Source organism: Eutrigla gurnardus (assembly GCF_963514095.1).
Source record: "Eutrigla gurnardus genome assembly, chromosome: 8".
Classification (NCBI taxonomy): Eukaryota; Metazoa; Chordata; class Actinopteri; order Perciformes; family Triglidae; genus Eutrigla; species Eutrigla gurnardus.
In genome coordinates, this window is record NC_139922.1 from 17,194,478 (window position 1) to 17,221,999 (window position 27,522).

The window sequence follows — 27,522 nt, forward strand, 5'->3', positions numbered from 1 at the left end:
TGAAGCTTAGATGAATTGAACATCCTGAGCACATACCTATGTGGAAATGTGTTCATCTCATCATGTTGCCCTGGGATCTCATCCTGCAGGCTGGATTTGTGAAGGTGCATTTATACCAGTAATTGTTGTTAATGCAGACATGCTTGGACTTGTCATGTATCTTATTACATGATACTTATTACATGCTGGGGGTCCAGTCCATCGCAGGGCCAACATGTAGAGACAGACAACCATTCACACTCACATTCACACCTACAGAGTCAACAATTAACCTATCCCCTTATGCAAACATATACAGGCTATGTATGCGAGTTCAATGTGTTTGTTTATTTGGATTAGTGTTTGAGTGAGTGACCAACCAAGGAGCTGCGGCTCCAGGAGCCTGCAAACCTTGTGCGGTTTGAAGAGGGCGCCGTTTTCTCTGCAGAGCCGCGCCGCTGACGCCGCTCTTCGCCCGGGCCACGTGACGAAGCCAAGCGGCCTCTCCTCCTCTCTCGGTCCTTCCTTCCCAGGGTTCAATGAGCGCTGCGTGGCCCCACCCCGTCTCTCTTCAGCGCTGTCTGTCACCTCAATGTAGGCTACTATTCTCGGAGAGAGAGAGAGAGAGAGAGAGAGAGAGAGAGAGAGAGAGAGAGAGAGAGAGAGAGAGAGAGAGAGAGAGAGAGAAAATAATAACCTCCAAAAAATTGGTTATTCCTGTCTTTCACCTTCCACGACCAAGCGGCCAGGAGGGGAGCGGCCTTCGCGGTGGGAATGTGCCGCTACAACAACCCCGCGTCCTATTTTTTTTGTGAATGTAAATGCACATGCAGTCTCATTCCTTTTTCCCCACCTCTGATTCAAGAGGGATATACATACATATAGAGTGTGTATGTGTGTGCACATAGGTATATAAGGCCTTGTGTAGGCTATAAAACCTGAGCCTGACAGCGGGGGTTGATTTTTCACCTGCAAGAACCGTGGAAACATTTCGAGGGATTTTCACATCTTGGTCACGTTTCCTCCCCCCCCCCCCCCCCCTCCCCTTTTTTCTCAAAAAATATTTTGTTTTTCTTGAAGGGATTCATCGGAGCCGAGCCGGGAATTAAAAAAAAAAAGTATCGGTGCGCAGTTTTGGAGGCTCGGTGGTGATGTGAGGGGCTGATAACACATTTCAGCGACAAAAGCGAGGGGCAGGGAGAGAGAGAGGGAGAGAGCGAGAGAGAGAGAGAGAGAGAAAGAAGGCCCTTTGGAGGAGAAACACAGCGAGGAACAGCCATCACAAATAAGGAGGACAAAACGGGGATATTTGATCGTTTTGGAGTTGGAGGTGGTGGTGGTGGTGGGTCACGCCGAAAAGACGACCGCAGTGAGTTTGGAGCCGTTTTCGGGGGTTGATTCGATGCGGCGAGTGAAAAGGAGCCGGATGACGACGGAAGCAGCGAGAATATCACACATGTAGCTCGTTTGGGTGTAAATATCGTTTTCCTTCCTCGCGTCCTGCTGACCCCCCCGACGAAGACAGCCGTCGGGGAGACCGAGAAACCGACAGAGAGTACGAGTGCACACCTACGGACATGTTTGTCATGAAAGGAGACGTGGAAACGAGCCGCGCCACAGCACGGGCGAGGTTTTCGGACACGCCGAGTCCGGCTCCTTGTCACGGGCAGCAGTGAGACGCAAGACCCGGGCTTTTTGGAGATGCAAATTAGGCTGTTTATTCTGCCTCCGTTTGAGGTGAAACACCCGTTTTTTGGCGTCTTAACAGCCCTTGTGGATTGCGGTTGTTAGCGTTACACAGTTGACAGGGGCAAATAGTGGGGGGAACAAAATAAAGAAGAAACTATAGTGCATGTGAAGGAGGAAAAGCAAACCGAGAAGGCGGCCTCGGTGTCGTCAGCAACAGTATCCTGCCCTTTCTCTGACAGCAAAATACGCGTTATGGACACATAATTTCTACAGTGCTGCACCGCGGACTGTGTTTGGAACAGGCCAGGGACGTTCAACGGTGTAAATGTGGGTGACATTGCTACTAAATCCGCATGTCGAACGAGGGATCTAGACTAGTTTAGTTTATTTATTTATTTTTCTCTCTACATAGCCCCCTCCACCTCCACTTCTTCTTCCACCTCCTCCCCTGGACCCCCTTTTTTTCTTTTTTCTTGCGGGAAGATGGGTTGTTTGGGCAACAGTAAGACCGAAGACCAGAGAAATGAGGAGAAGGCACAAAGAGAAGCAAACAAAAAGATAGAGAAGCAGCTCCAAAAAGACAAACAGATATACAGAGCAACACACAGACTACTACTTTTAGGTGAGTTTGATTTTTTGTGTGTTTTTTTTTAATTGTCGTTTTGTGTGCTTGCTGCTCTACTGTCTGCACAAGTCCTCAGTCTGCACCGTCGAGGCCTCCCTGCATAACCTTCTGGGATGTTGTTTTGGGAAACATTGTTAACAGTGTGACTTTGCCATTGCATAAGGCTAAAATGCAGCACTGTGCTGGGTTTTCAGCATGTTGCTGTCAAATTAGCAGTCTGTCACTACCAACACCAAAACATGCTGTAGCACAGTCAATAGGGTGGTTTCAGAGTCTATGTAGAGGTAAATATATTGGTGGGTAAACAGTCTTCATAGGAGAAACAGCCACCGCCACCAGCAAAAAATAGGTTTATTGTTGTTTATGCATGTTTTTAATGGAACATATCCCTTCCCAGCTGTATTAGTTTGGGGCTAGATAGCATCCTGTGCAGTTTGTATTAGTAGGCTATTGTTTATGCTGGGGCTGGGGCTGTAAAAGTTAAACTAACACTGGTTTTACCTGCCAGTTAGTGGATGTGACGCCCAAACAGTGTGTCTTAAGATAATATGAACGTAAGAAAAACAAATTGAGACCTACCTAATGTCAAAGTGAACATGTGAAAGACTCAACATGTGGTTTTGTGTGTGTGTGTGTTTGTGTGTCAGAGAGTGAACTGGAGGTGGGCTAGGTCTGTACATTACATAATAGACAAATAAGGGTGTCTAACTTCCCCCACTGTGCTCTCTTCTGTACCCTCCTCGTGTGCATTTGCAGCCGGCTTGCCACTTCTAGGAAGCAGTGGTGTTCTTTGTCAAAATCATAATATTTGATTACAGAGATGCCAGCGAGGGTGCATGTTGTATGACATGCCTGTATTTATGTTGGGGAGGAAGTTGTGGTGACTTTAGGAAAGCAGAAGGACAGGACCTACATGAAAACCAAAACAAAGATGTCTGCTGTAAAGTTAGTCACCTTTCATTTATATAATCTACCAGTTTCACTTTATCACAGACCTGTGTACCCACAGGACATTATTAGTGATTCTGCATATTTTAGATGATGTTTTTTTTTATTTATTGGCAACGAATCCAAATGGAAAAACAAAAGTCACTCAATTCAAACTGGTACAGCCTGAAAAAACTCTACAATCACTATTCTTACTGTAAAAAAAAATCTACCAGTGAAAGTGGCAATCAGGAACAAAAACACAGTCAACTTTTAAACATCTGTGGTGTCAATCTGTATGTTAGTTGTAGGTGATACACAAATGTTGTTCATCTATTTGCAGGGCAAACGTTTAGCCCGTCTCTCCACAAGGCTGATGTTGTTGATCACTGGATTATGTTTTTCAGTAATTATAACCTACAACTACACTCGTCACTGGATTAAATAGATCACCAAATTAAAGTGTTAATGGCTCATGTTTGCAAAGTGTGCTTCACTTTTCAACACCTACAAAAAGAGTGATTACACAAAATATTAGTTTTTTATTGAGTGCTAGTAGTTATTTTAAGTCCCATGATGAAAATGTAGCACCTTTACAACTAGACTCACTATGCTGAAGGTGTTATGACCTTCAGGTAACATTCTTTTGACCACAATCTTTTCAACAGGCATTTTATTTATCTATCTATAAACTTAATTAGCTTTACTATTGTGTGACAACAATCCACAATTGAGGTGAACTAAAATATTTGAATTGACAGAGCAACTATGCAACTACTAATGCATTCTCACCCGAATGTTTGCAAATCAACGGGAAGATCCTGTGTGCTCAAAGTTTGTTATATGGTAATGTACACACAGTTACCTTTTTATTTGTAGTAAAGGTTAAATGGACTAACATCCTACCCCAGATGTAATTCACATTTTAGTTTACCAGAGTTCATGACCGTTATCTGACATTTTACATCTGTGTCTGCTCTAGAGTAGTAAACCGATGTGCCATGTATTTTTAAGTCTTGGGTTAAGAATTGATTATTTTCACACATATGTTTTCAGGAAATTTTTCATTAAGGTTATGGATGTTTAAGAGAGGACCAAATCTACCAGCAGCCATGTTTGCTGTCATAATAACACATTTCTGATTGGTTTGATAACTATATATAAATAAATAATAAAACTATATTGAGAATTCTTATAGACTGTATTATCATCCCTGATTTACTCTACTTATGAGCTCTATACCTGATATTTATCATGTCAGATGATACACACAGTTTTGACTTCCTTTTTTATGGATGTTATTTTGGAGGTATATTTCTTGTTGGATGCACCACTGATGGCCTGAATCCTCTTGCAGCATTTGAACGTTTTACTTTTGCAGATGGTTTGCTGTGCAGACTATAATCCAGCCAGACTTCTTAAATGCATCTGTGTTTAATGTTGTCTTAACAAACGGCTCTACAAGAAATTTTCATAAATAATAAATATTAAAAAAAGCTTAAATGTATGATCGGCCAATAGCTTTTAAAATAATCAATAAGTAAAACTAAGAGTCTATTCAGGTGCCCTAATGTCACACCTAATTTGAGTTTGTGTGGTAACATGCCACAAGAAAGGCAAGCTACTCAGGTATAATCACCTGTTTTCACACAGTTATTGCACAACACTGTCAGTATATGCATTTATCACTACTCCAAAAGTCACCAAAAGCTCCAGCCCATTTGCGTGGAACATAAATTGCAGCATGTCCATCCAAACCTGTCTCTTTGTTGCATGTTGAAGCCAAAATATTTTTATACATTAAGCTACACATGACCAACTTGTCTTGAAATCTGACACAAAGTGATACAGTTTTGTACGTTCATTTAGACCTACTTGATTTGTAAATAAGATACATTTCCTCTTTATTTATTGGTTTATTACACTGTATAAACTGCTGTAAATGCACCAGAGGCCATTTCCATCTGTAGTCCCAGGACAGATGTTACCTTTGAAAGATTGGAATGAAAACTATCATTGAAATACTTTACAAGCATGCAGATTAATAATAATTTAAAAATTGTGTATTAATAAATCGAACCTCACTCAGAAGACTTAATGCTATCTGAAATAGCTTATTTTGGCAGATTGGTGCATTTTTAAGCTTCAGATACTGTACTGTAAATGTATTTGATTGAGGAAAAGTCATTGTTAATCTGTACTTGGGTTGTAAAGCTAAAATGAATAAAAAGAGGAGGAGACTGCTAAATGAGCCTGAGACAGGAAAGGAATGGGGCGGTGTGAAAGAGCTGCCCTTTATGCAGTTGAACATACAGTCGTCCCATTACAGAGCGAGAGATACAAGTTTCGTTCCTACAGCAGATTCACACAGGCCATCCACAGACCTGCAGCACACGGCTAACTTGCTAGCAAAGCTAAATAGCTAGTCTCTCATAGTTAGCAGCAATAATTACATTTTCCTCACAGAACACAAATACATGTAATAAGATCTTTTTTTTTATTCAACACTATAGTACCTGCTTCTGAAGGGAAATGTTAAAACATGCTTTTTATTGAAAAGTCAGGAAGTCAGATCCTTTATAACCAGATCTAAAAATGTAGGCTTGTGATTGTGATCGCAGTCTCTAGTGGAATAATCCAGTTTATTATTTCAGCCATGACCATGCGACACTGTCCTTGCCTCAGCCCCCAGTTTTCCCAAATAATGTAACAGTCGTATGAAATTAGATATTTGTTAGGGGAAATGGCACTTATGTAGACATTCTGTAAAGTGACACATCAGACAAATGTATATGGTCTTCATCCCAACACTGTGTGTGCGCGTGTGTGTGTGTGCGCACGCGCGTGTGTGTGCGTGTGTGTGTGTGTGTGTACTCTTATTTCACATATCAACAGATTCCTAATATTGGTTCTTTTATCTCTCTCTCTCTCTCTCTCTCAGGAGCTGGAGAGTCAGGAAAGAGTACCATAGTGAAACAGATGAGGATCCTCCATGTCAACGGCTTCAATGCAGAGTAAGTATGATATGAAGACAGGCTCACTGCTGAAGAAGCTGAATATGAGGCTGTTTTCAAAGTCAGTTTCAATAACAAAAATGGTCCTGTCAACATCTTGATGATGTGCTTGGTTTATGAGGTTGGGACTTCATAAGTATCTGACATAGGATGCAGTCTTTAGGTTATGGCTGCTTGTTGGATCGAACCGCATTAGTCAGCCAAAACAAGCACTCACACTAGGCCGTAGTTCCGTACCCAGTCAGGATTGAGCCTAAAGTCCAGATTGTTTGACTAGTGTGAGTGCTCTGTTCCGTACTTAAGCACGGAGCGCTTCCTCGGCCCTGGCACGATTGGAAGAGGTGGATTTTGGCAGGGTGCGGTTTATACACTGGTACGCAACGTGGACATGACGTAGGCTTTAATTGATAGGCCATCCCTCTCATTATCGTTCAGATCGCCCCTGCTATTGAGCCGATTTATGACTGAAAATACTGTTGATGACGGTGCAAAACACAGCTGGATTTTGGGTCGGACTTGGACATGCTTCAGACTCGTGGTGTGAGCGGTTCCGGAGCGGAACTGGACCAGGACATATAATGCAACGCTTCATCCCTTTAAAAATGCCACTCTGAGCTCTGTCCAAAATCGACTTCGCTCTGCGCTGCCCGCTCGCTCACTCTTATCTCTGCTCACATGCTCTGATGCAGAGGTCGAGTGGTAACTAGAAATATGTACAGACGTAACTTGTCAGTAAAGTTGCAGTCATGCTCTCTGTGCTGTTCTCTATTGTGATGACTTTGAGACGGCACTTCTTGGAAACTACGTAAAGCCATGCGTGTGTCGTATTGCGATGTGATGACGTGTGTACAAGAGGGAATCGCCCGGTTGGGCTTGGAGCAGTACGAGTGCCAGCTGGCGGGGGACAGGGGAGGGGGAACAATCATGGCGCGTATTCTCCCACCATAGACAGATCAGTGTTTTGTCACATAGTTTACAAGACCATGTAAATAACGTTTTCTTTTCTGATTCTGCTTTGTTCTAATCAATGCCACGCCTTCTCTTAATTAACTCTATACATCACTCGACTGTCACTGGACTCTCTCCTTCGTTTGCTTATTGAAACGAGGAGTGGCCTACTTTGAATGCTGTCTGTTTACAAACCGCAACCGACAAATGTAACATATTATACATTTAAAATAACAAGGTGTTATTGCCAATTATAGGAGTGGATGCCAATTAAGCTTAGAATAGAACATGAATATCATGTCTGTAGTTTTCAGAAAAATCGGTGCAACTGTGCAAAAATACATTTTGTCACAGAGGAATAATGTTTCAGGATTTCATTTTTTACCTGTGTCATCCCTTTCACTTGGGCTTCTTTCAATAAATAAGGCAAATGTGTCCGTGCTAGTGACTTGGCTTGTACCAATCTGGTGGCTGTGATGGGAATGGAAGCGTCTTAGCAAGGTTGGACTAGAAAATCAGCACCTAAGGCAGACAAGAGCATATGACCCAGCGCGTGACTCCACAACGTGTGTGTGTGTGTGTGTGTGTGTGTGTGTGTGTGTGTGTGTGTGTGTGTGTGTGTGTGTGTGTGTGTGTGTGTGTGTGTGTGTGTGTGTGTGTGTGTGTGTGTGTGTGTGTGTGTGTGTGTGTGTGTGTGTGTGTGTGTGTGTGTGTGTGTGTGTGTGTGTGTGTGTGTGTGTGTGTGTGTGTGTGTGTGTGTGTGTGTGTGTGTGTGTGTGTGTGTGTGTGAGATATACCGACTGTTGCTCTAAATGCATGTGTCTGGCTGTATAACTTGGTCAGTTTTTGGTGCTCCGTTAAAACAAAAACTTGCTTGTGGGTCTCCGTATTAGAAGCATGCTAACATGTAAACCTGATCCTGAGGCAGTACATAAAGTTGTTGATGAAAGAGTTCATTAACGCTAGTGATACAAGATTTTGGATGCATGGACTGAATATTGTGGTAACCTAAAGGTCAGAGTAATTGGCTTGTGACCGGAAGACTGCTGGTTCCAATTGCTGGTCTGATTTGGGGGAAAAATAAATGAATGAATGATGACTCAGCTCTCTCCATTCTTCTCAAATATGACTGAGCTGCCCTTGGAGAAGGCCTGTAACTGCCAGCCTCATCACTGGAACTGTAAAGTGGTCAAGACTAAAGCTGAGGACTGTGAATGTGTGGGATTTTTCTTTTATGGCCAAAAAAAGGTTCAAATAAACCAAAAAGCTCTGATGTGATGAGAGCAGTGAGACTGAATCAAAAAAAGTAAAGTTGCAGGCTGTGAAATCAAAATATTCAGCTGAAAGTCTCTAAATGCTCCTGAGAGCTGAGGGGAACTGCTGAACCCAGCGATATTTCTTACTGGGTTATTCACATACAACACAAGTATAATTTATTATTATCAATATAAAAATATTGACTTGTAGACACATTTTCACATTTGCCTTTAGTTTAATGTTTGCTGCTTCTGACTAGCAGCCACCACTCTTACACAATGTGCTTCAAAACAATTAACATACATTGATTATTAAGAGCTGACAGATTGATATTGATAACACAGTGAATTACTACAGAACTGTAATCACTGTAATGTTGATTTCAGCCCCAGTCGCTATCCTCTGCATTTATTCACCTTAATGTTATCAAAAACCATCACTGGAGCATGTTGTGTCATGTCGTCCTCCCTTTCTCTCGAACCACACACAGGCATGCAATCATCTCTCTCTCTCTCTCTCTCTCTCTCTCTCTCTCTCTCTCTCTCACTCACAAGACCATGTGATTTTTAATGACTATCAGGTTGAAAATGTAAACAAGGCCTTCTCAATTTCCCTCCTAACCCAATAAACTTTTCTCTCTTAACATTTGTTAATGAGTATTACACAAATTTTATAGTAGTGCTCATATAGTAAGTCTTTGTGTATTATTAGGCCTTATACATGCAGCAATTTTAGTGGAAATGCAACCAACTTACTGTCAGTAAAAGCTTTTCTGTACAAAATACTGAACTGGATTTGTCGAACAAAACACTAGAAACTGTATCTATGACAAGAAAGGACAGAAAGAAAGAAAAAATCCACAATTTATAATAATTTTAATAATTATCATCTCTTGTTTTTATGTTGATTATATTGTTGCATCGGCTAGAGAGAAAATGTTGTGACCGATATCTATCAATCTATCTATCTTGGCCTAGAAAGGTGTGTGTGCATTTTGCATGTAGTGTGACAGAATTCGTTCTCATTATTGACCTCTTCGTATCAGGCTGGATGTAAATTTAAGTTCCTCTGTGCTATTTTTCTAATCTTCACCCACATTTAAGACCATCAAACTTTTCATTTTAACAATTTGTGTTTGTTCAAGTAAGCTTGATGAAGATTCTGTGCTTCTTGAGTGTACACCTACAGTCTTTGACTGTAGGTGGCGATATAACCCTGTCTGCATGTCTAGATTGCCCCTTGATTTGCCCTACATTTGTAGCACTAATCTGACCCTGAGAAAACAGCTCTCCCTTGTGGAGAATCTGCAGCCTATTGTATACAAATGGGTGCATTTTTGAGTGAGTTACAAACCACTTGCATTGGGTGTTTCAAATAAGAAATTCTGATGCAATCAACCATCCCTATCTTGGACTTTTAGAACAATGACCCCCAAATTGAGTTGACCTGTTAGGTGACGTTGTGATGGAATCGTGCAGCCTCTCTTTTTGTTAACCAAACGTATCAGTCACACTTAAGAATGGAAATTTTACTAGTGTAAAGAAATTGATAAACATTTGCATCATTTGTATGGTCGAGTGCAGCCGAGTGTTGTGAAAAAGTCAAAACTGGGACAGACGAAAGAGGACCAACTTGCCCTTTTGACACTGACATAGCACTGTTGTAAACACAATGCGCTGTTGTCCTGGCAGGCTCAAGGTGAAAGATATACTCACCGGCTCTCTAGTTGCCTTTAATAGAAACATTTCTGTCACAGAGTCCAAATGTCTTGTACAAACGGCTATCTTTCACAGCAGACAGACATAATTTCTCTACCACGTGTGCCAATGAAGGTCTGTTTACCATTTGCAGATCAAAAACAAACTCCGTGCAGCTCGCTGTAGTGTACTATGTCACGGTAACATGGAAGTCCTTCCCTGTACATCACTAAAACAATACTTTCCAACTGAACCCTGTTTTGTGTCCAAAACAAAAGCATGCCATCATGGCTGGTTATAAACTGCTCTGATTTTTCATATACTCAAATACTTCCGTTTTGTTTTCAGATTGATACCATATCTCTACATTTTTAAATATTTATATCACTGTATTTAAATAGCTATTTTCACAAACAATTTATTCTACTTTATTTACTACTTATTCTACTATATTTTGATTATTTTCTGTTGTGTGAACATATGTAACATAGTAACTTATATTGTGTACAGACAAAATCACATAAGCACATAATTTAATTAATCAAAAGGTGCTCCCCCAACATTATTTAAATGAAATGTGTCACCATAGCAACCCTTTACTACTCCTTTTATTTGTAGATTTTCTGTAAAAGGAGATTTAGACTAAAAACTTGTATGAAGAGTATGAACCCTAATAAAAATAAATAAATAAATAAAGTGGGTTGTAGGTCTGTGTGTAATGGGCCGTGAATATCAGTGAGCCATTGTCTTTCTTCACAAATGGCAATCGACAATGTGACTACATATTATTATTATACCTTTTGTAAGTCTGTGTGTAACTGCTCTACGTCATTAATCCCTGACATGGTCATCACTGAATCTGTGTCTCTGTCTCAGGGAGAAGAAGCAGAAAATTCACGACATCAAGAATAATATTAAAGAGGCTATTGAGGTAAGTGGGGGAAAACGCCCAAATAGCTCTAAATACCTAATTCAAAAATCCTGTCCGTCTTCCATCTTTCTGTCATCCACACTTTAATGTGTTTTGTTCGGTTTGTGATAGACCATTGTTACAGCCATGAGCACCCTGGCACCACCAGTGCAGTTGGCATGCCCACAGGACCAGTACCGGATCGAATACATCCTCAACCTTGTCAGCCAGAAGGACTTTGAGTTTCCCTCTGTGAGTAGTCCAATCTCTCTCTCTCTCTCTCTCTCTCTCTCTCTCTCTCTCTCTCTCTCTCTCTCTCTCTCTCTCTCTCTCTCTCTCTCTCTCTCTCACACACTCACACACTCACACACACACACACACACACACACAATGATTTGTTTTTACCCACAAAAAGTGATATGTTAAAGTAAAGCTGAGGCCAATATAATACTTGAGCAACAGGTGCAGGGATCCTGCAGGGGGGGGGATATTAATAGTCCCACCATCCCAGGTGATAATCCCTTGACACAGGTAGAAAACAATGAGGTTAGCTAATGACCTGATGGGTAACATGCATGTGAGTATTCTCAGTGGGACTTGTCTAATTGTCAGAGCCAAGAGACTAAACCTTACAGCCTGGGAGTCTCACTGTTTATGCACAGCCACCTGTGGGCCAGGCTTAATTCACTTTCAAGTTTACAGAGTCCGTAATTCCTTTTCTGGTAATAGGAATTAATTTCCTTTTAACATCCTGCTGACATGGTACTCTGTCTGTTTTGGTTTCATGGAGGCATCTGTGGTGATCAAATCTTAAAAATTACACCATAACTCCTCCTTATACAGTACAGGCTTGGATTTTGGAGCAACATGACACATACATTTGCTTATGAATTACAGAGAAAGGAAAAACCTGTTTTCCCGAATATGCTACAGTCTTCTTCATTTCATAATGTTTGAATGCAGACGGAAGTGTGGATTTATTAGAATTCTCTGCCGATGTGCTTGTTGGGAAAATAGAGACTTGAGAACTGGCAGCTGAGAAGTATTGTTTCACAACCTCTGCACAACACTGTAGGAACACTGTAATCTGTGCTTGAACTACATTTCCACACTTCCTTTTCAAAATTGATGTTGACACTGTTGATAGGAAATTATTTTCTTGTGAGTCCAAAGTAAATGGAAACAATGACTCACATGTCACAAATTCGGAAGTCTGAAAATAGTTTTTATAGTAAATGAGCTAAAACTTATAAAAACACTGGCTTTGTCCGTCAATGCAATAGTGTTCATGTGTTATGAGAGGATGAGTATTTTTGACTTGCCCCCTAATTAATGCATTCATAGGCGTAACAACCTAATTAGTGTAGCGGCTTGTGTTTAATGTATGCTGTGATCATGGAGGGACATCAGGCAGCTAAAGCGCCTCTTGTTTCTTTCCAAACAGTCACAGCTGACAACCTTCAGCAAACGGGGTCAGCTGTCCTACCAAACTAGTGCCCACACATCAGCACCGGTCCTTCAGCAGGACACTTGTTGCTTCCCAGCTCCTGTGTCTCTGTTTTTAAGCTGATGCCACACTCTGACCTCCATATAGGGATTTATAGTGTCTTATCTCATATCTGAGGATTCATGTCTTCCCAGTTTGTGGTTTGTTGTAATGTAACAGTTACTGGAGAGATATGAAAGGGAGTCTGTAATAGAGGGAGAGGAAGCAAGCATTACAGCAAGTGAGAAGGAGTGAATAAATCGCATGACTGATTATAAAAGAGTGCTCTGTTCGTAAACACTTGATGAGATTGCTGTCATAGAAAACTGCAAGATGAAAGGATTTATTTTACATGCAAGTAACAATGCAGCTGACAAGACGTCTCTCGCTAACGGGTCGACAAACTAGAACTGCAACAATAAGTCAATTAATTCATAAGTTAATCAGAAAATTCATTGGTAACTATTTTCATAATCAAGTAATTGTTTGAATGCTTGAAGTTTCAGATTCTGAAATGTGACAACTTTGATACTTTTATGTTATTCAAATAAAATAAAGTGAGGGTGTCACCTCAGGCTATGGGGAATTATAATTATGAATCAGTGGTTACTTGCAGCTCTACAAGAATGTGGGATTTTTGTCATGTCCACAAAGCAAAGGACTAAAAATGAAGTTTGATACAGGAATGCAGAGACTTTGATGTGACGGATCTATACTAAAATGCATAATACACAACTCAAAAGTTTCACCGTTACACTACATTACAGTGGATGCTTATAATTGACATTTTGGGTGTATTCACCTTCACTTTCACTTCACTGATCTATTTCTGTATGCGGAAATGGATCAGCCAACGTTGAGGGGAAATCCTTTAAGAAAAGTGAAGAAAAAGTTACTTATGGAAGATGATGATCCATTTTATATCCATGCAGATAAATAGAAAGGTAGAGGGCACCACATGTATGTTGAAGTCAAGTAAACATCTTTATTTATTTACATGCTGGCCTGGTGGCTCTCATCCTAAGTAATTTATAGTAGGTAAGCAGACATCAAACAAATGCTTTTACTCTGTAACACTTTAGCTGTTATAGGGAATCAAATCTGTGAGTTTTCCTCTGCGGGATGTTTTTTTTAACCACTTAATCGCGCTGCTGCCCTAGGAATTCCACTCATGCTGAGCTGTTGGGAAGCAATTATTTGTTTACAGTTGCTATTTGGCTTTACTTGTTTGGTTGCTTGACTTGTTTATGACGAGCATGGCATAGTTCTCAAGTTATAAAACAGGGTGGCGAAAATGTATTCTGTTTTTCCATCTGCATCATTTAAATCATTGATACTTAGCGCACGCACGCATTCACACAAACGTGTGTGTGCGCACGTGTATGTGTGTGTGTGTGTTGAGAGACAGACAGGCGTCTGTGTATTCCCACTCTGGAACAAGGAAGTAGCCTGTTTTTGACCTAAATTAGGACAGTTCATAGACACATCAAGCCCAAGGTTCCTGTTTATTAATTTAAACATCCCTACACATACAACAAACACTGCTGAGTCACTCTAGTTGGCCTGTACTATATCTGCATCTTTACATCAACATAATTTATAAAGCAATCAACAGGATCGACAGGATTAGATGGAATGATACAAAAAATACAAATGTCACAGGCAGCATTCAGTGATATTTTTCACCCAGATGTTACTTCGGTTTTACATTTGTTTATATAATACTATAATAATCTGCTTTTATTAGTTTTAGTTTTATTACTGGTGTTTTTGAGTGAACTGACATGTCCTCAGTCACTTTTATTGCCGTCCATTGATGCAAATTACAAATAGTTAATATATTTAAACACTTTGGCACAGTCCTCACTCTAAGTTTGGGTGTTACAAAAATCAACGTTAAATTATTCCTTCGGCTCCTTCATAAACTCCCCAAACCTTTTGCTCAAATATGAAACAAGCCTGGGTATCAAACCCACAGTATAAAGTTTACTGTGAAATATCTCCATCAAATATGATCATTTCTTGATAAGATTTTCCTCTTTGCAAGTTGAGACTTCAAATTTTGAAATTAAATGACACCTGTTGCTCAGTCAGTATAAAGAATGCAAGAAGAAGTGCTTAATCCAAGCTCAATGAGTCCATCATATAGTGCCTGTGTATAGTGAGGTTTGTCTCTTTCCTTCCACCACTATTTACCTTTACTGATATGTACACAAGCGTCACATGTGGTGTCAACAAAAACGCTGAGTGCCCAGTGCCCTCAGACACATCAAAGATGACACACAAACCTGTCCTCGTTTCTTTCTTCCAGCTGTCACATTTGGTGTAAGATGCATGGTAAATAATACAATATGTCTCCTGCTTTTCTCCTTTGGTTCAGCAGTTGACCCCGTTTTAATAACGCAAAAGTTGCTTTAGATGAAACTGAATGTGTTTTTGACAGTTTAGTAAACACAAACATACAACAATACATTACTCCAGAGTGAATATGTTACCCTTGTGTGGCTCTGACGGTTTCTGTATCTCCGTATCCATGTATTTCTGTTTCCTCCTCAGGAGTTTTACGACCATGCGAAGACACTGTGGCAGGATGAGGGTGTCAGGGCTTGCTACGAGAGATCTAATGAGTACCAGCTAATCGACTGTGCACAATAGTAAGTAACCATCTGCCCGTTCAGCTACATGGTGACATGATCTCTGCACTGTTCATAAGGTTCACCAGCTCAATATTGTATTTTCTAGGCCTATAATGTTTCTGTGTCAGAAGGGTTTGACTTGACATTGCCTATGAAGTAGGCTGATTTATTTTGCGATGGCAGGCAATTATTCAAAAAGGGAGCCTCTTGTCCAGGCTTTAGAGAAAACATCTGTTGCAGCATTTAAGTTGCGTGGCATCGCACCTCCTCCACACCACAATCCTGAGTCCAGTCCCTGTAACTATATCTGAAAGTGAAAGGACTTCAGGTCACATAGACGGGGTTTTCTATTCACAAGGATTGTCTGGCTGTCACATGTCAACATCATGTTGTTAAAATTGTGCGTTTTAGGGTAATTCAAGTGTTGGATTATGTCCTTTGGTTTAAAGACCACTGTGGGCCACAGGGTTTCATAAGGAAATTGGTCATTGCAATTTTGTCCAATCTCTGCAACTTGTCCACAAATGTCCTAAATAAGGTTGGAGCTGGCAGGTTGATCTGTTACGTGCTTACGTCTCCAGCCTGATATGGAGCGCACAGCTGATAGGTATGTGCTTTGTTTACTTGACGTGACGTAACGCTTACTGTCAGGACACAGCATGTCCCAGTCTGGCTGAGGTCTCTGCCATCATACGGTTGTTGTTGTTGTTGAATTATTACTCGTTAAGCTTAATCTCACGTTACGTTTCCTTTTCAATTAATGAAAGTGAGGTGTGACTTCCGTCATGCTGAGCATTCAGTGTGAACAAAGCAGACAGCCACGGTAGTGGTGCTTTTTTTCACAATCAAATATTATTACATTTTTGAATGTCTTGTTTTATTGATAGCCCTAGTGTGACTAAATATAATGTATGATAAAGAAATAGTTCAGTGTGTGTGTGGAGTATGAGTGTATGTCTGTGTGTGTGTGAGTGAGGGGGAGTTACTGAGTGAGGGAGAGGAGAAAAGTCTCCAAAAAGATTTTGTTGCCTCCAGGTGCACTTCTTAATTTCTAAATAAAGCATATTTTGTTTAAATTTGTTTGTAATTCTGAGCTTTTTTGGCAACACTCGGAACAGTGCAGTTTTATTATCACTGGAACAAGTTGCCTTTGAATTCTACAATAACAAAAATCACAACTATTGAAATTGTCACTTGCTCTCCCTAAACATCAACACCTAAACATGGAAACATTCATAGAATTTTTTATTTAATCCCATGAGTCAGGCATTTTAATCTGCAGCGATTCCCCAAAAAGCCAGTGAAAGCATGCAGTGACTGTTTTACACTGGCAAGCAGTGAAAATTGATTCCCCTCAGATTGTCCACTTAAGATGTTGTTCTTTGTATTTCCTTCCTGTATAGACTGACAGCATTCACCACCAACGTTAGCAACATCTTTGCTTGTCCAACCAATAATTTACCCTGTATAATCTCCAAAACATAACCTTTACATTGTCATATTTAAAGAGATACATCATGTATTTGTATAAAGATTGCACAAGGGCATTCTAAATATATTACTATATAAGAGTTGAACGTCTATCATTTCTAAAGCAGAGGCAGGCATAAAATTATATACATAAAAAAATATAGTTGAATAGTTTTCACGTAACAGCTGCAGTTTGCTGTGTTTGGGAGCAAACATGGCCGAGGCTGAGTCATCTGCAGATCGCAGGATGTTTAAAGGATGAGAAGGGGGGGATGTGTGAGGAGGCCACCGTCGCTGCTCAGCCGTGGACTGCTAGCCTGTAGACTGAACTGCTTTTTTTACTAGTAAATCACTCTTGGTGATTATTACATGCATTTCCTTTAGCACTTTGAGTTGGTGTTTCTGAAAGTTTACATGGAGAGAAACACTCCCCCCTATTTCTCTCTCAGGTGGTTGAGTTGGTACGGTCCAGTGTTTTCTTCCCTCCGTCTCTCACTCACACATCCTGCATTAAAACACAAGCTCATCCTGCTTTGCTTTTCTTTTTTCCTCCTCCTTCCTTTTCTCCATCTCCATCTGTCTGTGTATCTGTCTATTTTCTTCCTGGAGCCAGTCCAGCAGCACTAGATTGGGAGCTGATAGACTATTAATAGTGCCTGTGGTTTGGTCTCCATGGTAACTGTGCTGAAGGCCAGGGCGCTGGAGAGCTATTTTTGAAATCTGCTCTGTAATGTCAGACAGACGCCACAACGCTTTCGTTCTCTGTCCTCCTCTCTCCTTCTGTCTCCTCCTCTTTCACGTGCACTCTCATCTCTCCTTTTCACATGAACATCCCTTTAGCCATTTTATCTCTGTCCATCTCTCTTTCCTTGATTTTCACTTGGCTTTTCAGGAATATCCAGATTTCCTAAGATCCTCTGGGAAGTTCGTTGCTCCTTTCTAACAGCTATTTACTCCTGTGTTTAGTGGATGCAAACTAACATCCATGCCAACTAATTAAACCAGCACTGGCAATGCAACAAGTCCATAGCTCAATGAAACAGTTTTAACTTTAAGACCCAGAATTTATATTATTAATATTACATTTTCCATATGATGAGGTAGTCCATTGCACACATCAAGATTATTTGGACTAGCCTGACCAGTCTGATGCTTTTAGAACATTGAAAGGTGAAATGGATAATAGCTTATGGATAGTAACTTTGTGTAATTCACTATTCCCGTAGATATCTGATTGGTTGCATTTTACGTTGATAGACCATCTGAAGTTCAGGAAAACATCTGGAAGTGAAGATGTTTGTGTGATCAGAAATGATTTGCTGGAAATGTTCCTCCACGTGATATTTTGTTGTTTCCAGGAAAATGTGGCGCATTTCGTCAGTAGAAATAAATACAGCATGAAAGGAGTAATAGTACCACACACTTGAAGCTCTATGAGTTTGCTTGTATAGGAGAGCATGATTCTTCTTTCGTATGACAGACATGAAACTTGAAATGAGCAATACTAGTGAAAAACACTTTCTAGCACGTGTTGAATAATTGTGTATACATTGGACGAGTGCTTTGTTTTTTGTGGCTATTGAATGAGCCTGGAGGATGACCCCGCCTTGAAGGTCACCCGGCAAGCAAACTACAATTTAATTTATGTTGAATTCAATGCAATGATTCAGTCACATTGTCAGAATGTTGTATTAAAGGGCTGTTTCTGTGCTGTGTAGAAAACCGCTATACTTCATATGATATCCCAACTGAGGTGTATGAGTGAACCTTTTAGTGGCACAAGTTTAGACTGTTCTTTAGTTGTTTGATACGGATTGTGCTGCTCAAGTCTTCAACAATGAAACTGCAAACTGATCAATATTATTATTCCCAGGGAAACGGGTTATTTACTGATTTTGTTTTTCTCTCTCTCATTTTAGCTTTCTAGACAAGATCGACATTGTGAAGCAGAGTGACTACACTCCAACAGATCAGGTGGGTGAATCTCTGCCACTGCTAATAACTTACACTTCATAATTCATGTATATCTTCTTTTCCCACAGAGGTCTTTCCAGAGGAAGTGGGTTTGACAGTGACGGTCATTTTAAGCAGTCTATTACTGTTACTGACATCTTGCATAACCTTCTTACATTTAATGGAGCACTCCTATGTTTGAGAGTGAAAAGGAGCCATGTTGGAGTTGGATCTTGATCTAACTGGTCTAACTTGAGTAGAGCAGCGTGGCGTTTTAATGTTGTTGTTGTTTTTGTATTGAACATTATTTTCCAAACCTTCAAAGATAAAGTTTGTTGTCTTTTTACGCAAGTTTCCCTTTGCGAAGCTAGAATTGGGGGCCGAAAATGAAAACAAGGTTTTCACCCTGATCTAGAAAATAGGTCCAGAAGCAATTTGCGTTTTGTGTGTGAAACTCATTTAAGATTTCCTGTGTTATCGTTCTCAATCTCATAGGATATCTTTATGATCTTATCAAAATGTCACTACATTTTCTGTCATTTCTTCCCCAGGATTTGCTGCGTTGCAGAGTTCTGACTTCAGGCATCTTTGAGACAAGATTCCAAGTGGACAAAGTTAATTTCCAGTGAGTAACAAGACAGAAAAGGGCAGTAAAATAAAAGTTTATATCACACTTTCCTACAATACTGACTCATAACTTTGGTATTAAACATGTACAACGACTCAGGATATAAACAATTGATAATGTAAAATATACATGTTCTCCACATGATGGCAGTATTTCACCTGTTAACGCCAACGTCTCTTGTTTGATTTACACAGTATGTTTGACGTTGGCGGTCAAAGAGATGAACGCCGGAAATGGATTCAGTGCTTTAACGGTAACTTGTGTATATTTCTGCTTCCTCTAACCTCACTCAGCTCATGTCTTGTCCTCTCACGGTGTCTGATTTATCTCTGCCTCCTCTCTTGACCGCAGATGTAACAGCCATCATCTTTGTGGTGGCCAGTAGCAGTTACAACATGGTGATTAGAGAGGACAATCAGACCAATCGTTTACAAGAGGCCCTCAACCTCTTCAAGAACATCTGGAACAACAGGTAACGAGACGCAGCTGGATCTGTCTGCATGTTGTTTTCTGTCACTGCAGAAGTAAACATGGTGGAGAAAAGTGCCTTTCAGCAGATTCCCAGTGCCACAGTGACAAGGAATTACTCTGTAGATTAAAAAAACCTATAGCCTACTCAGAACATTTGGAAACTGGGAAACTTTATAAACCAGCCTGCTTTTTCTCTTGAATGATTGCATAAGCAAGTGAGAAGGTTCCCTAGCAACAAACGCACCATAACTTCAATCAATGGTAGCACACATACTTTATTTACAAGCTCCAGCGTCGTGTAAGCAAATCAAACAGTGTAAACTGGATAAGCAGGACATAAGTTGACATTGAAAACACTTGGAAAATGAGAGAAAAGGTCAAATGTCCTGGAAACTATTGTGGGTCCTGAATAATTATACGAACATGTATCTACTTTCTTAGTGTAGCTAGCGCTGCATTTTACGGTAAAATGGACCATTGTGTGCTGTAGTGTTGTTAAAAATGTAATGGTAAAACGTATTAGTACTAGTAAAGGGACAAAAGTAGGGTGTGATAAACTGTTAAGAGTCGGTGGCAGTTAATAATCCGAGCAAACTTGACTCCTTGAATCAATTTGTCAAAGTGTCTTAAGTGTGAAAGTGATTTCATAGAAAAGTTAGAGCCATTGACTGCATGTCTTTTGAATCAGACCACCACAGAGAAGAACTTATAAGTCTATTGCGTGATCCCTGTCTGTCATACCAGCTAGATCAGCACTCACAGCAGATTTGAATGCCTTGTTTAAATGTATTCGTCCTAGTACTAAACCCAACCAGTCAAAATGTATTACATCGTTTTATGTTGCAGATATCAGTTGTGAAAATCTTCTGAACTGTTTAGACTTTTCAGGAAATGGAGCTAGTTCTTCACACACTTTGGGATAATTAGTATTTTCTAGGAAGTATTTAATGTCATCTGATGATCGAGCTGTCACCCACTGATCCCCAGTTTGTATTTATTTGACCAACCCCAAGCACCAAATTGTGTCTCCCTTCACACCAGTTAGATGGTTCTGTGTGTGTTCTGTTCTTTTCAGGTGGCTGCGGACCATTTCTGTCATCTTGTTCCTAAATAAACAGGACCTGTTAGCAGAGAAGGTGCTGGCAGGGAAGTCCAAAATCGAGGAATACTTCCCTGAATTTGCTCGCTACACCACACCTGATGATGGTGAGCAGTTTAATCCACTTCCAAACACTTTTGACCTCACAAGGCCCTTCATTTAGACACAGAGGTGTGAATGTAAGTGGGAAGTTCACCATTAATTCTCAGCAATGCAACAAATGCAGCTGGCTTTTTTCCATTTGTAAATACACTACTCTTAAATCACACATCAGATCTCGATGAACGGATTATTCAAGTTGAAAATCTTTACTGATGTACATTGTTTAATTTGTTGAAAATGACTGCATAACAACAGTCAATGGAAACCAAAAGCATCAAACCATTGATGGCTGGATTCAAAATCACAACGAAAAGTTTGAGAGAATTTCATCACAGCAGCTCATAATGTGACTCAGTAGCTTCAGGTGGCCTGTATGCACTCCCAACAAAGTCCTGATGAGTCAGCAGATGTTGTGCTGGGGGGATCTCCTCCCAGACCTGGACCAGGGAACTGGTGAGCTCATGGACAGTCTGTGGCGGTAGTTGGGGGAGTGATACATAATGTCCCATAGATGCGACTACCTCCACATTCTGGCCACATGAGGCTGGGTGTAGTCCTGCACCAGGAGGAACTAAGGCCCCGCTGCACCAGGATGTTACAGGCAGCGTAACATTCACCACGGCGTCTCTAGACTCCACCTGTAACATGTGCTCAGTGTGAACCTGCTCTCATCTGAAGAGAACAGGGCGCCAGTGACAGACCTGCCAGTTCTGGTGGTCTCTGGAGAACAATGGAGCTGCACGATGCTGGGCTGTGAGGCCAGGTCCCACTAGAGGACGTTGGGCCCTCGTCAGCGCTCCTCTTGTTTCTCCTCGCACAAAGGAGCAGATAGCGGTCCTGCTGCTTGGTTGATGCTGTCCAGGTCTCCTTGTGTAACGGCCGGTCTCCTGGTGTCTCCTCCATGCTCTTGAGAGGAGCTGGACTTCCTGTGCAAACTGATTCTGCTGCAGGTACCACATCATGCTCCAAGTAGTGCAAGGACACTAGCAGAACACTACTGGAGAAGAATCAGTCCAGAAGGATAAAGAGAGAGCAGCTGTCTGTGGCCACCATATCCACACCATTCCCTTTGGGGGGGTTGTCTTGCTTTTGCCTCTCCGTTAGGCACCTGTTACTTTTGATTCACAAACATGTGTGCTGCCTAAATGGACAGATTGATATCCCTGAAGTTTAACTGACGTGGTTTTATACTGTGATAATTAATTAAGCGTTCCCTTCTTTTTTTTTTAAGCAGTGTATGTACTTTGGAAACTGCTATCGTTATTTCAAGAAATTAATCTCTGAAGAATTTTGTGATGTGCCAGCTTTCGACCACTTGTGCCAAATATGATCCTTATTTAAATATCCCTTGCTTGTCTGTAAAATGTTTAAATAACCTGATGCTTCCAGGGTCACAGGGAACACGGTTCTCCTTTTTAGTGTAAAGTCATGATCCCCCCCCCCCCCCCCCCCCCCCCCCCCACATTAAAACAGCTGTGCAAATACTAACACAAACTAAATAGATGTGAGTTACAGCACATTAAGCGTCATTGACCACAAGAGGTCATCTTTGATACACACTTGTGAGGCCATTCTGTTCACTCGCACTTGATCACAATGATGTGTAAAGGCTTTACTTACTCAACTTGCAGCATAAGTACTGACATAATGTATACCTGCTAAATAATACATTTCACAAAAAAGTGTTTACATCCTGATCAATGCATGTTTGAATCGTCTCCACCTGAAGGATTGCATGTCATAAGAAATGTTGTCTGTCCTCTTCCAGCGACACCAGAGCCTGCAGAAGACCCACGTGTTACAAGGGCAAAGTACTTTATAAGAGATGAATTCCTGGTAAGTGCAACAGAAATGGTTTTGCTTTTGTGCTTTGTAATATGCAAACTTTAAAGTCGTATAGTCTATATTTGTCTTTCTATTGTTAACAATTCCTATGATGAGACAAAAACCAACAATAAACTGATCCCATTAAAGATATGTCTGATGATAAATAGCTTGTGTCTCCCTGCCACCTCCGTTCTTGTCGAAAATGTTTAGTTTATTCCACAAACACTGACTCGCTGCTGTAAATACTCACTTTGCCAGCAACAGATATATCATCAATCTGCAGCTGAAAATTATTTCTGGATTTATTTTTATTTATTTTTTAAATTAAACTTTTATATTTGTGACAATTTCTTTAAATGTATCTTCAGTAGGAACCGATTGCCTCTGTCCATCAGGCTCATGGGATTCGTTAACAGTCAACAGATATATAGAATAATTGTGTTGGCTAAATATAGCATGAATGTGGTTGTCCAATGTATGTGGGTCCTTTTCACCGACTTTCTGTTAAAAATAAAAATTGGAGACTGCCGCTTAGCCAACCTTAACAGTAAATTAGCATCGGTGTTCATTGTAATATATGTAAAGGAAACTGTTTCTCACTTTTTTTCCCCCCTTTCTCCATCTATAGAGGATCAGCACAGCCAGCGGGGACGGGAGGCACTACTGTTACCCCCACTTCACCTGCGCCGTTGACACAGAAAACATCCGCCGTGTCTTCAACGACTGTCGAGACATCATCCAACGGATGCACCTGCGGCAGTACGAGCTGTTGTGATGGGAGGAAAGTGTTCGGCCAAAAACACATCAGACTGTGAAAACCCCTGAGTCTCTGAACTCCCCTCTTCCACAGAAGTGTGTGAGCTCTTGTGAAGGAACGGGGCCCAAAACGCACGTGCGCACGCACACACACACACAAACACACACGCACACACACACACACACGCACACATAAACACTCACACTTACAGTAAATACACCCTGAACCAAGAAATTCCCCTGATGCAAACTCCCTTCCTGCAGTAGACCGCTATTTTGATGGAAGGGTTTTAGGGACTAACACATAAACAAACTCTTATCTCCACCTTCAGCCATATTCCCATGCTCCACACCTCTCAGCATCATATATCATGCCCATACACTTTACCCTCCCTTTTCTAGAAACCCAGAGTGGCCCAGTCCGGACAGTATTTCCTGCAGTGTGGAGGGTTTGAGCTGTGGTTGAGATTGTGAGATTTTTGCCCCTTGTTGATGTCGGGATGAAACCTGAGCAAGCTACTACTTCAGTGCAACTGGGAAATATATAACTGTTCTTGAAATTACTGCAAATACCGAATGAACATGTCCTGACCGATCAGCTGAACACTGTATCTAACAAAAAAGCACTGTGCTCAGAACTTGACTCAAACCGTGTGCACCAATCCTTCCTATCACTTGCATTCATCCATAAATTCAATCACGGGATCTGCTTGTACACAGAAACGTATCGTATCTGCTTTTTACTGGACTGCACAACCGGGTTGGATCCAGAAACGTGCTGAACTGCCGACGGGCGGCAGGCTGGTTGAGCTGTCGGCTGATTTTTCCAGCACTGTGCTTTGAGATTAAACGGACTGAGGGACTGCGCAGCCGAGCCTGGAGGAGCAGTGTTACCACAGACTTAATGGACCAGTGGCGTGTTGTGATCAGTCTGGCCACAGGGAGGGGGCAGGGTTTCACAAAAACAGGACAGAGCCGACTTCCATGTGAATCTCTGACAGAGACGACAGTCCCTCAACTTCTCCACAGAACTGTTTTGCCACCTGACTGTCTTGTTGGTAGTGGAGCAAAGTGTGAGGAGGATACATTGAGTTTAAAACAAAAAAGAAACAAAGAAAAATGCCAACTTTTATGGAGCTTAACTAACAGAGGGCAGAAAGCATCCTTCTACAGTACAGTACCATATAAGTTAAGAGAACTCTCATCTTGTCATGATTGACCCTGTTTTACTATCTCCACAGCTGTTTTTGTCTGTGTAGACTTTTGTGCCATTGTGCCCTGTGCGCTTTCTTTACTTATCTTTACTCTGTCTCTGTTGTTCTCTCCTTTTCTCACCCCTGTTCAAACCCCCCCACCCCCCCCACCACACACACACACACACACACACACACACACACACACACACACTTTGTCCTTCACCTCCTCCGACCATCCTCCCATATGCAGTTCTGCCTTCTTGGCTGTGCTCGTTTTGAAGATAAAATAAAAATATAATAATCGATCATAAAATATAAAAAAGATGATGAAAACACAACTTTTTTTTTGTACTCATTTGGTCAAACAGCCTGCTTTGCACCTCCCTGACATTCATCCATCTCTTCTCTTCTCTCCTCCTTCCTCCCCCGACCTCTTGCTCCTTTGTATGTCTGTCTTTACATTACTGCTGAACTATTATTCTTGTACAGACTGTAAAATGTATTATTTTGTACAACTTTATTGAAAAAAAAACTTTTAGAAGATCCCTGTGCCTTGATCACGACTGTACGTGTGTAATGAGCTAAAGTGGGTGTCATACTGCGCTGTATAGCTTGGCCAATCCCCATCCTAACTCCCAGCCTCCCCCGTCACTTCCTTCTCTCTCTTTCTTTATCCCTCTCTCTATCTATCTCTCACTCTGTCCTCTTTCTCCCCTCGGGGATGGAGGACAACCATTCGTAGCTTTTGTAGTTTTATTTCTCTCCCCTAGCCTTCCATTCTCTTTATGATTTAAATGTCTATTTTTGAATCCATATACCCCAAAAAGATAAATATATGAAATGTATATGGGTTTTAAAAAAAGTATTTTATTAGAATCAAATGAACCTTGACAAATTGTACACTTGATAGTGTGCGTATTGCTATAACTTAAATGCTTTCAACTGAAGTTGTGTTCAGGTTTCTTTTGTTTACTTTAGTTCATTAGTTCAGTACATCTGCAAAGGATATTCTGAGGGGCTGAAGAGGAGATGACAGATGCAGAACATTGCTTGTTTCTACACAAATCTTATTATGCTAAAAAAAAAAGACAAATAAATTAATTTAAATGTATTTTCTGATGGGGGAGGGGAAGGTCCTCCCTCCTTTACACAACAGAGCTGGCCTGTACAATATTAGCATCTCTCTCCTTTTTGGTGCAGACAATAAATCTGTTTATACATGTAAAAACACTCACAGGCTATAATACTCTCTCAAACAAAATACATTTTTGCAATTTTTTCCCTACATTTTCATAAGCCAAAAGGGTCGTTGTAAATTCACACAAAAGGAAGTGGAGTTTCCTGTTGGTAACCAGTCATTTCCTTTTCAGATACAGAGTGTGCATTTTTTGGGACAACAATTAGTTTCTTGTTAAGTCAGTCTCTGGCCAGAGAGGGCCTCTGGTTTTGAAGGTTAACAGTGTAATAATTCAGGTTGAAAGTTAAATAATGATGTCACCTCCCCATAAAAGTGTAACTGGTGAGCCTTTATCTGGCAGTTGACATCAGTGAGTCCTTGAAGGTAAAAATATACAGAGTGAACAACCTTATCCAACCTTATTCTGGAAAAAAACAACTCATGATACATGTTTTTAAAGTTGTGTGTGTATTGTCATGACCACAATCAGAAATGAAACTGTTTCAAAGAATAATTATGCCCTGAACTTAACCATTATTCACTGTCACACTGTGAAATGATTGCTATCTTACCAATAGATTGGGGGCAGTTGAGCTTGATCTGCAGGAGCAAATTCTCTCTTTGCTGGGGTTAAGTTTCAGTTCATGTGGAGGTAGGTAGAAAATTGCTGAAATTAATTAAGCATTTGGTAAGAATTGCTTTAAATATATAGAAATATATATGGATCAAAAGTGAGAAAGCTAGCCGCACTTAGATTCATCTTCTATGAGAAGTGGAATACGATGGGATCAAAGGCAGCAGTATTTCCCCCTAAATAAAGCCATCTGTGACCGGAAAGGAAAAGCACAGTGTAGTAACGCACGTGACATTTATTTGATCTAAATAAATGTACATTTTAGCCTACTATTACTATTACTATAATAGCATAAGCAATGAAGACATGCAGTACATATGAAAGAAAACAGATTGAGGTAGTGCCAATGGAATTACATAAGGAAAACATTGTCCGTTGGAAGGCAGATTCTACCAGGGAATTTCTCTATTTCAATGATGAATGTTATGTCTGGAAAAGACAACTGTAGATTGCTAGTAATCATGAATCATGACTACTGTAAAGAAGAGAAAAAATCAACTCCCAACAGTGGAAACTGAATCCAAACTGCACCTGTGTATATCCCTGACTCAGCTCTTCCATGATTCATTAGAGGCCTTGGGAATGTTGGGCCCTCTCTAACATTCTTGGCTGTCTGGAGAAGTCTTTGAAATCCCATTTAGACTTGACTTGTTGGGACATTTAAATATACAAAGCCTATATTGAAGAAACAACTTTTTTTTTAAGTGTCAACATATGAGGGGAATATTATTTCGGTATTTCTAAAATATTGTCTATAGCTGTGGTTCAGTCCCTCTGATTAGCTTATCCATTCAACAGTTGCTGTTTCATAGTATTGCAAACAACTCTTAAGTTGAGTTTTCTTCATGACGTTTATTTTTATGGTTGTAAAAAAATATCCCTTCCAGGGTGTAAGGTTTCAGTCCAATTGCACTGGAAGGTTTGTTTTTGCGATGGTCAAGCAACCACGTGACATTTCGCATCGGACCCGCCCCTCGCGTGACGTCGTCCTTCTCCTTCCAGTCTCTCCCTCCGCTGTTAGCTCAGCAGAGTTAGCACTAG

The 27,522-nt window shown here is 40.7% G+C and overlaps 1 protein-coding gene across 1 annotated transcript; it reads left to right on the forward strand.

Moving 5' to 3' along the window:
* Nucleotides 1-1,165: 1,165 nt before the first annotated feature.
* On the forward strand, nucleotides 1,166-25,617 carry gnas (GNAS complex locus). The gene is made up of 13 exons (XM_084015870.1): nucleotides 1,166-1,995; nucleotides 2,081-2,290; nucleotides 6,162-6,234; nucleotides 11,013-11,067; nucleotides 11,179-11,298; nucleotides 15,089-15,186; nucleotides 18,558-18,612; nucleotides 19,143-19,216; nucleotides 19,414-19,472; nucleotides 19,571-19,691; nucleotides 20,766-20,896; nucleotides 22,660-22,727; nucleotides 23,347-25,617. Exons 2-13 carry the CDS (start codon nucleotides 2,152-2,154, stop codon nucleotides 23,491-23,493), a joined length of 1,140 nt encoding a protein of 379 aa, XP_083871996.1. The 5' UTR covers nucleotides 1,166-1,995; nucleotides 2,081-2,151; the 3' UTR covers nucleotides 23,494-25,617.
* The last annotated feature ends 1,905 nt before the right edge of the window (nucleotides 25,618-27,522 follow it).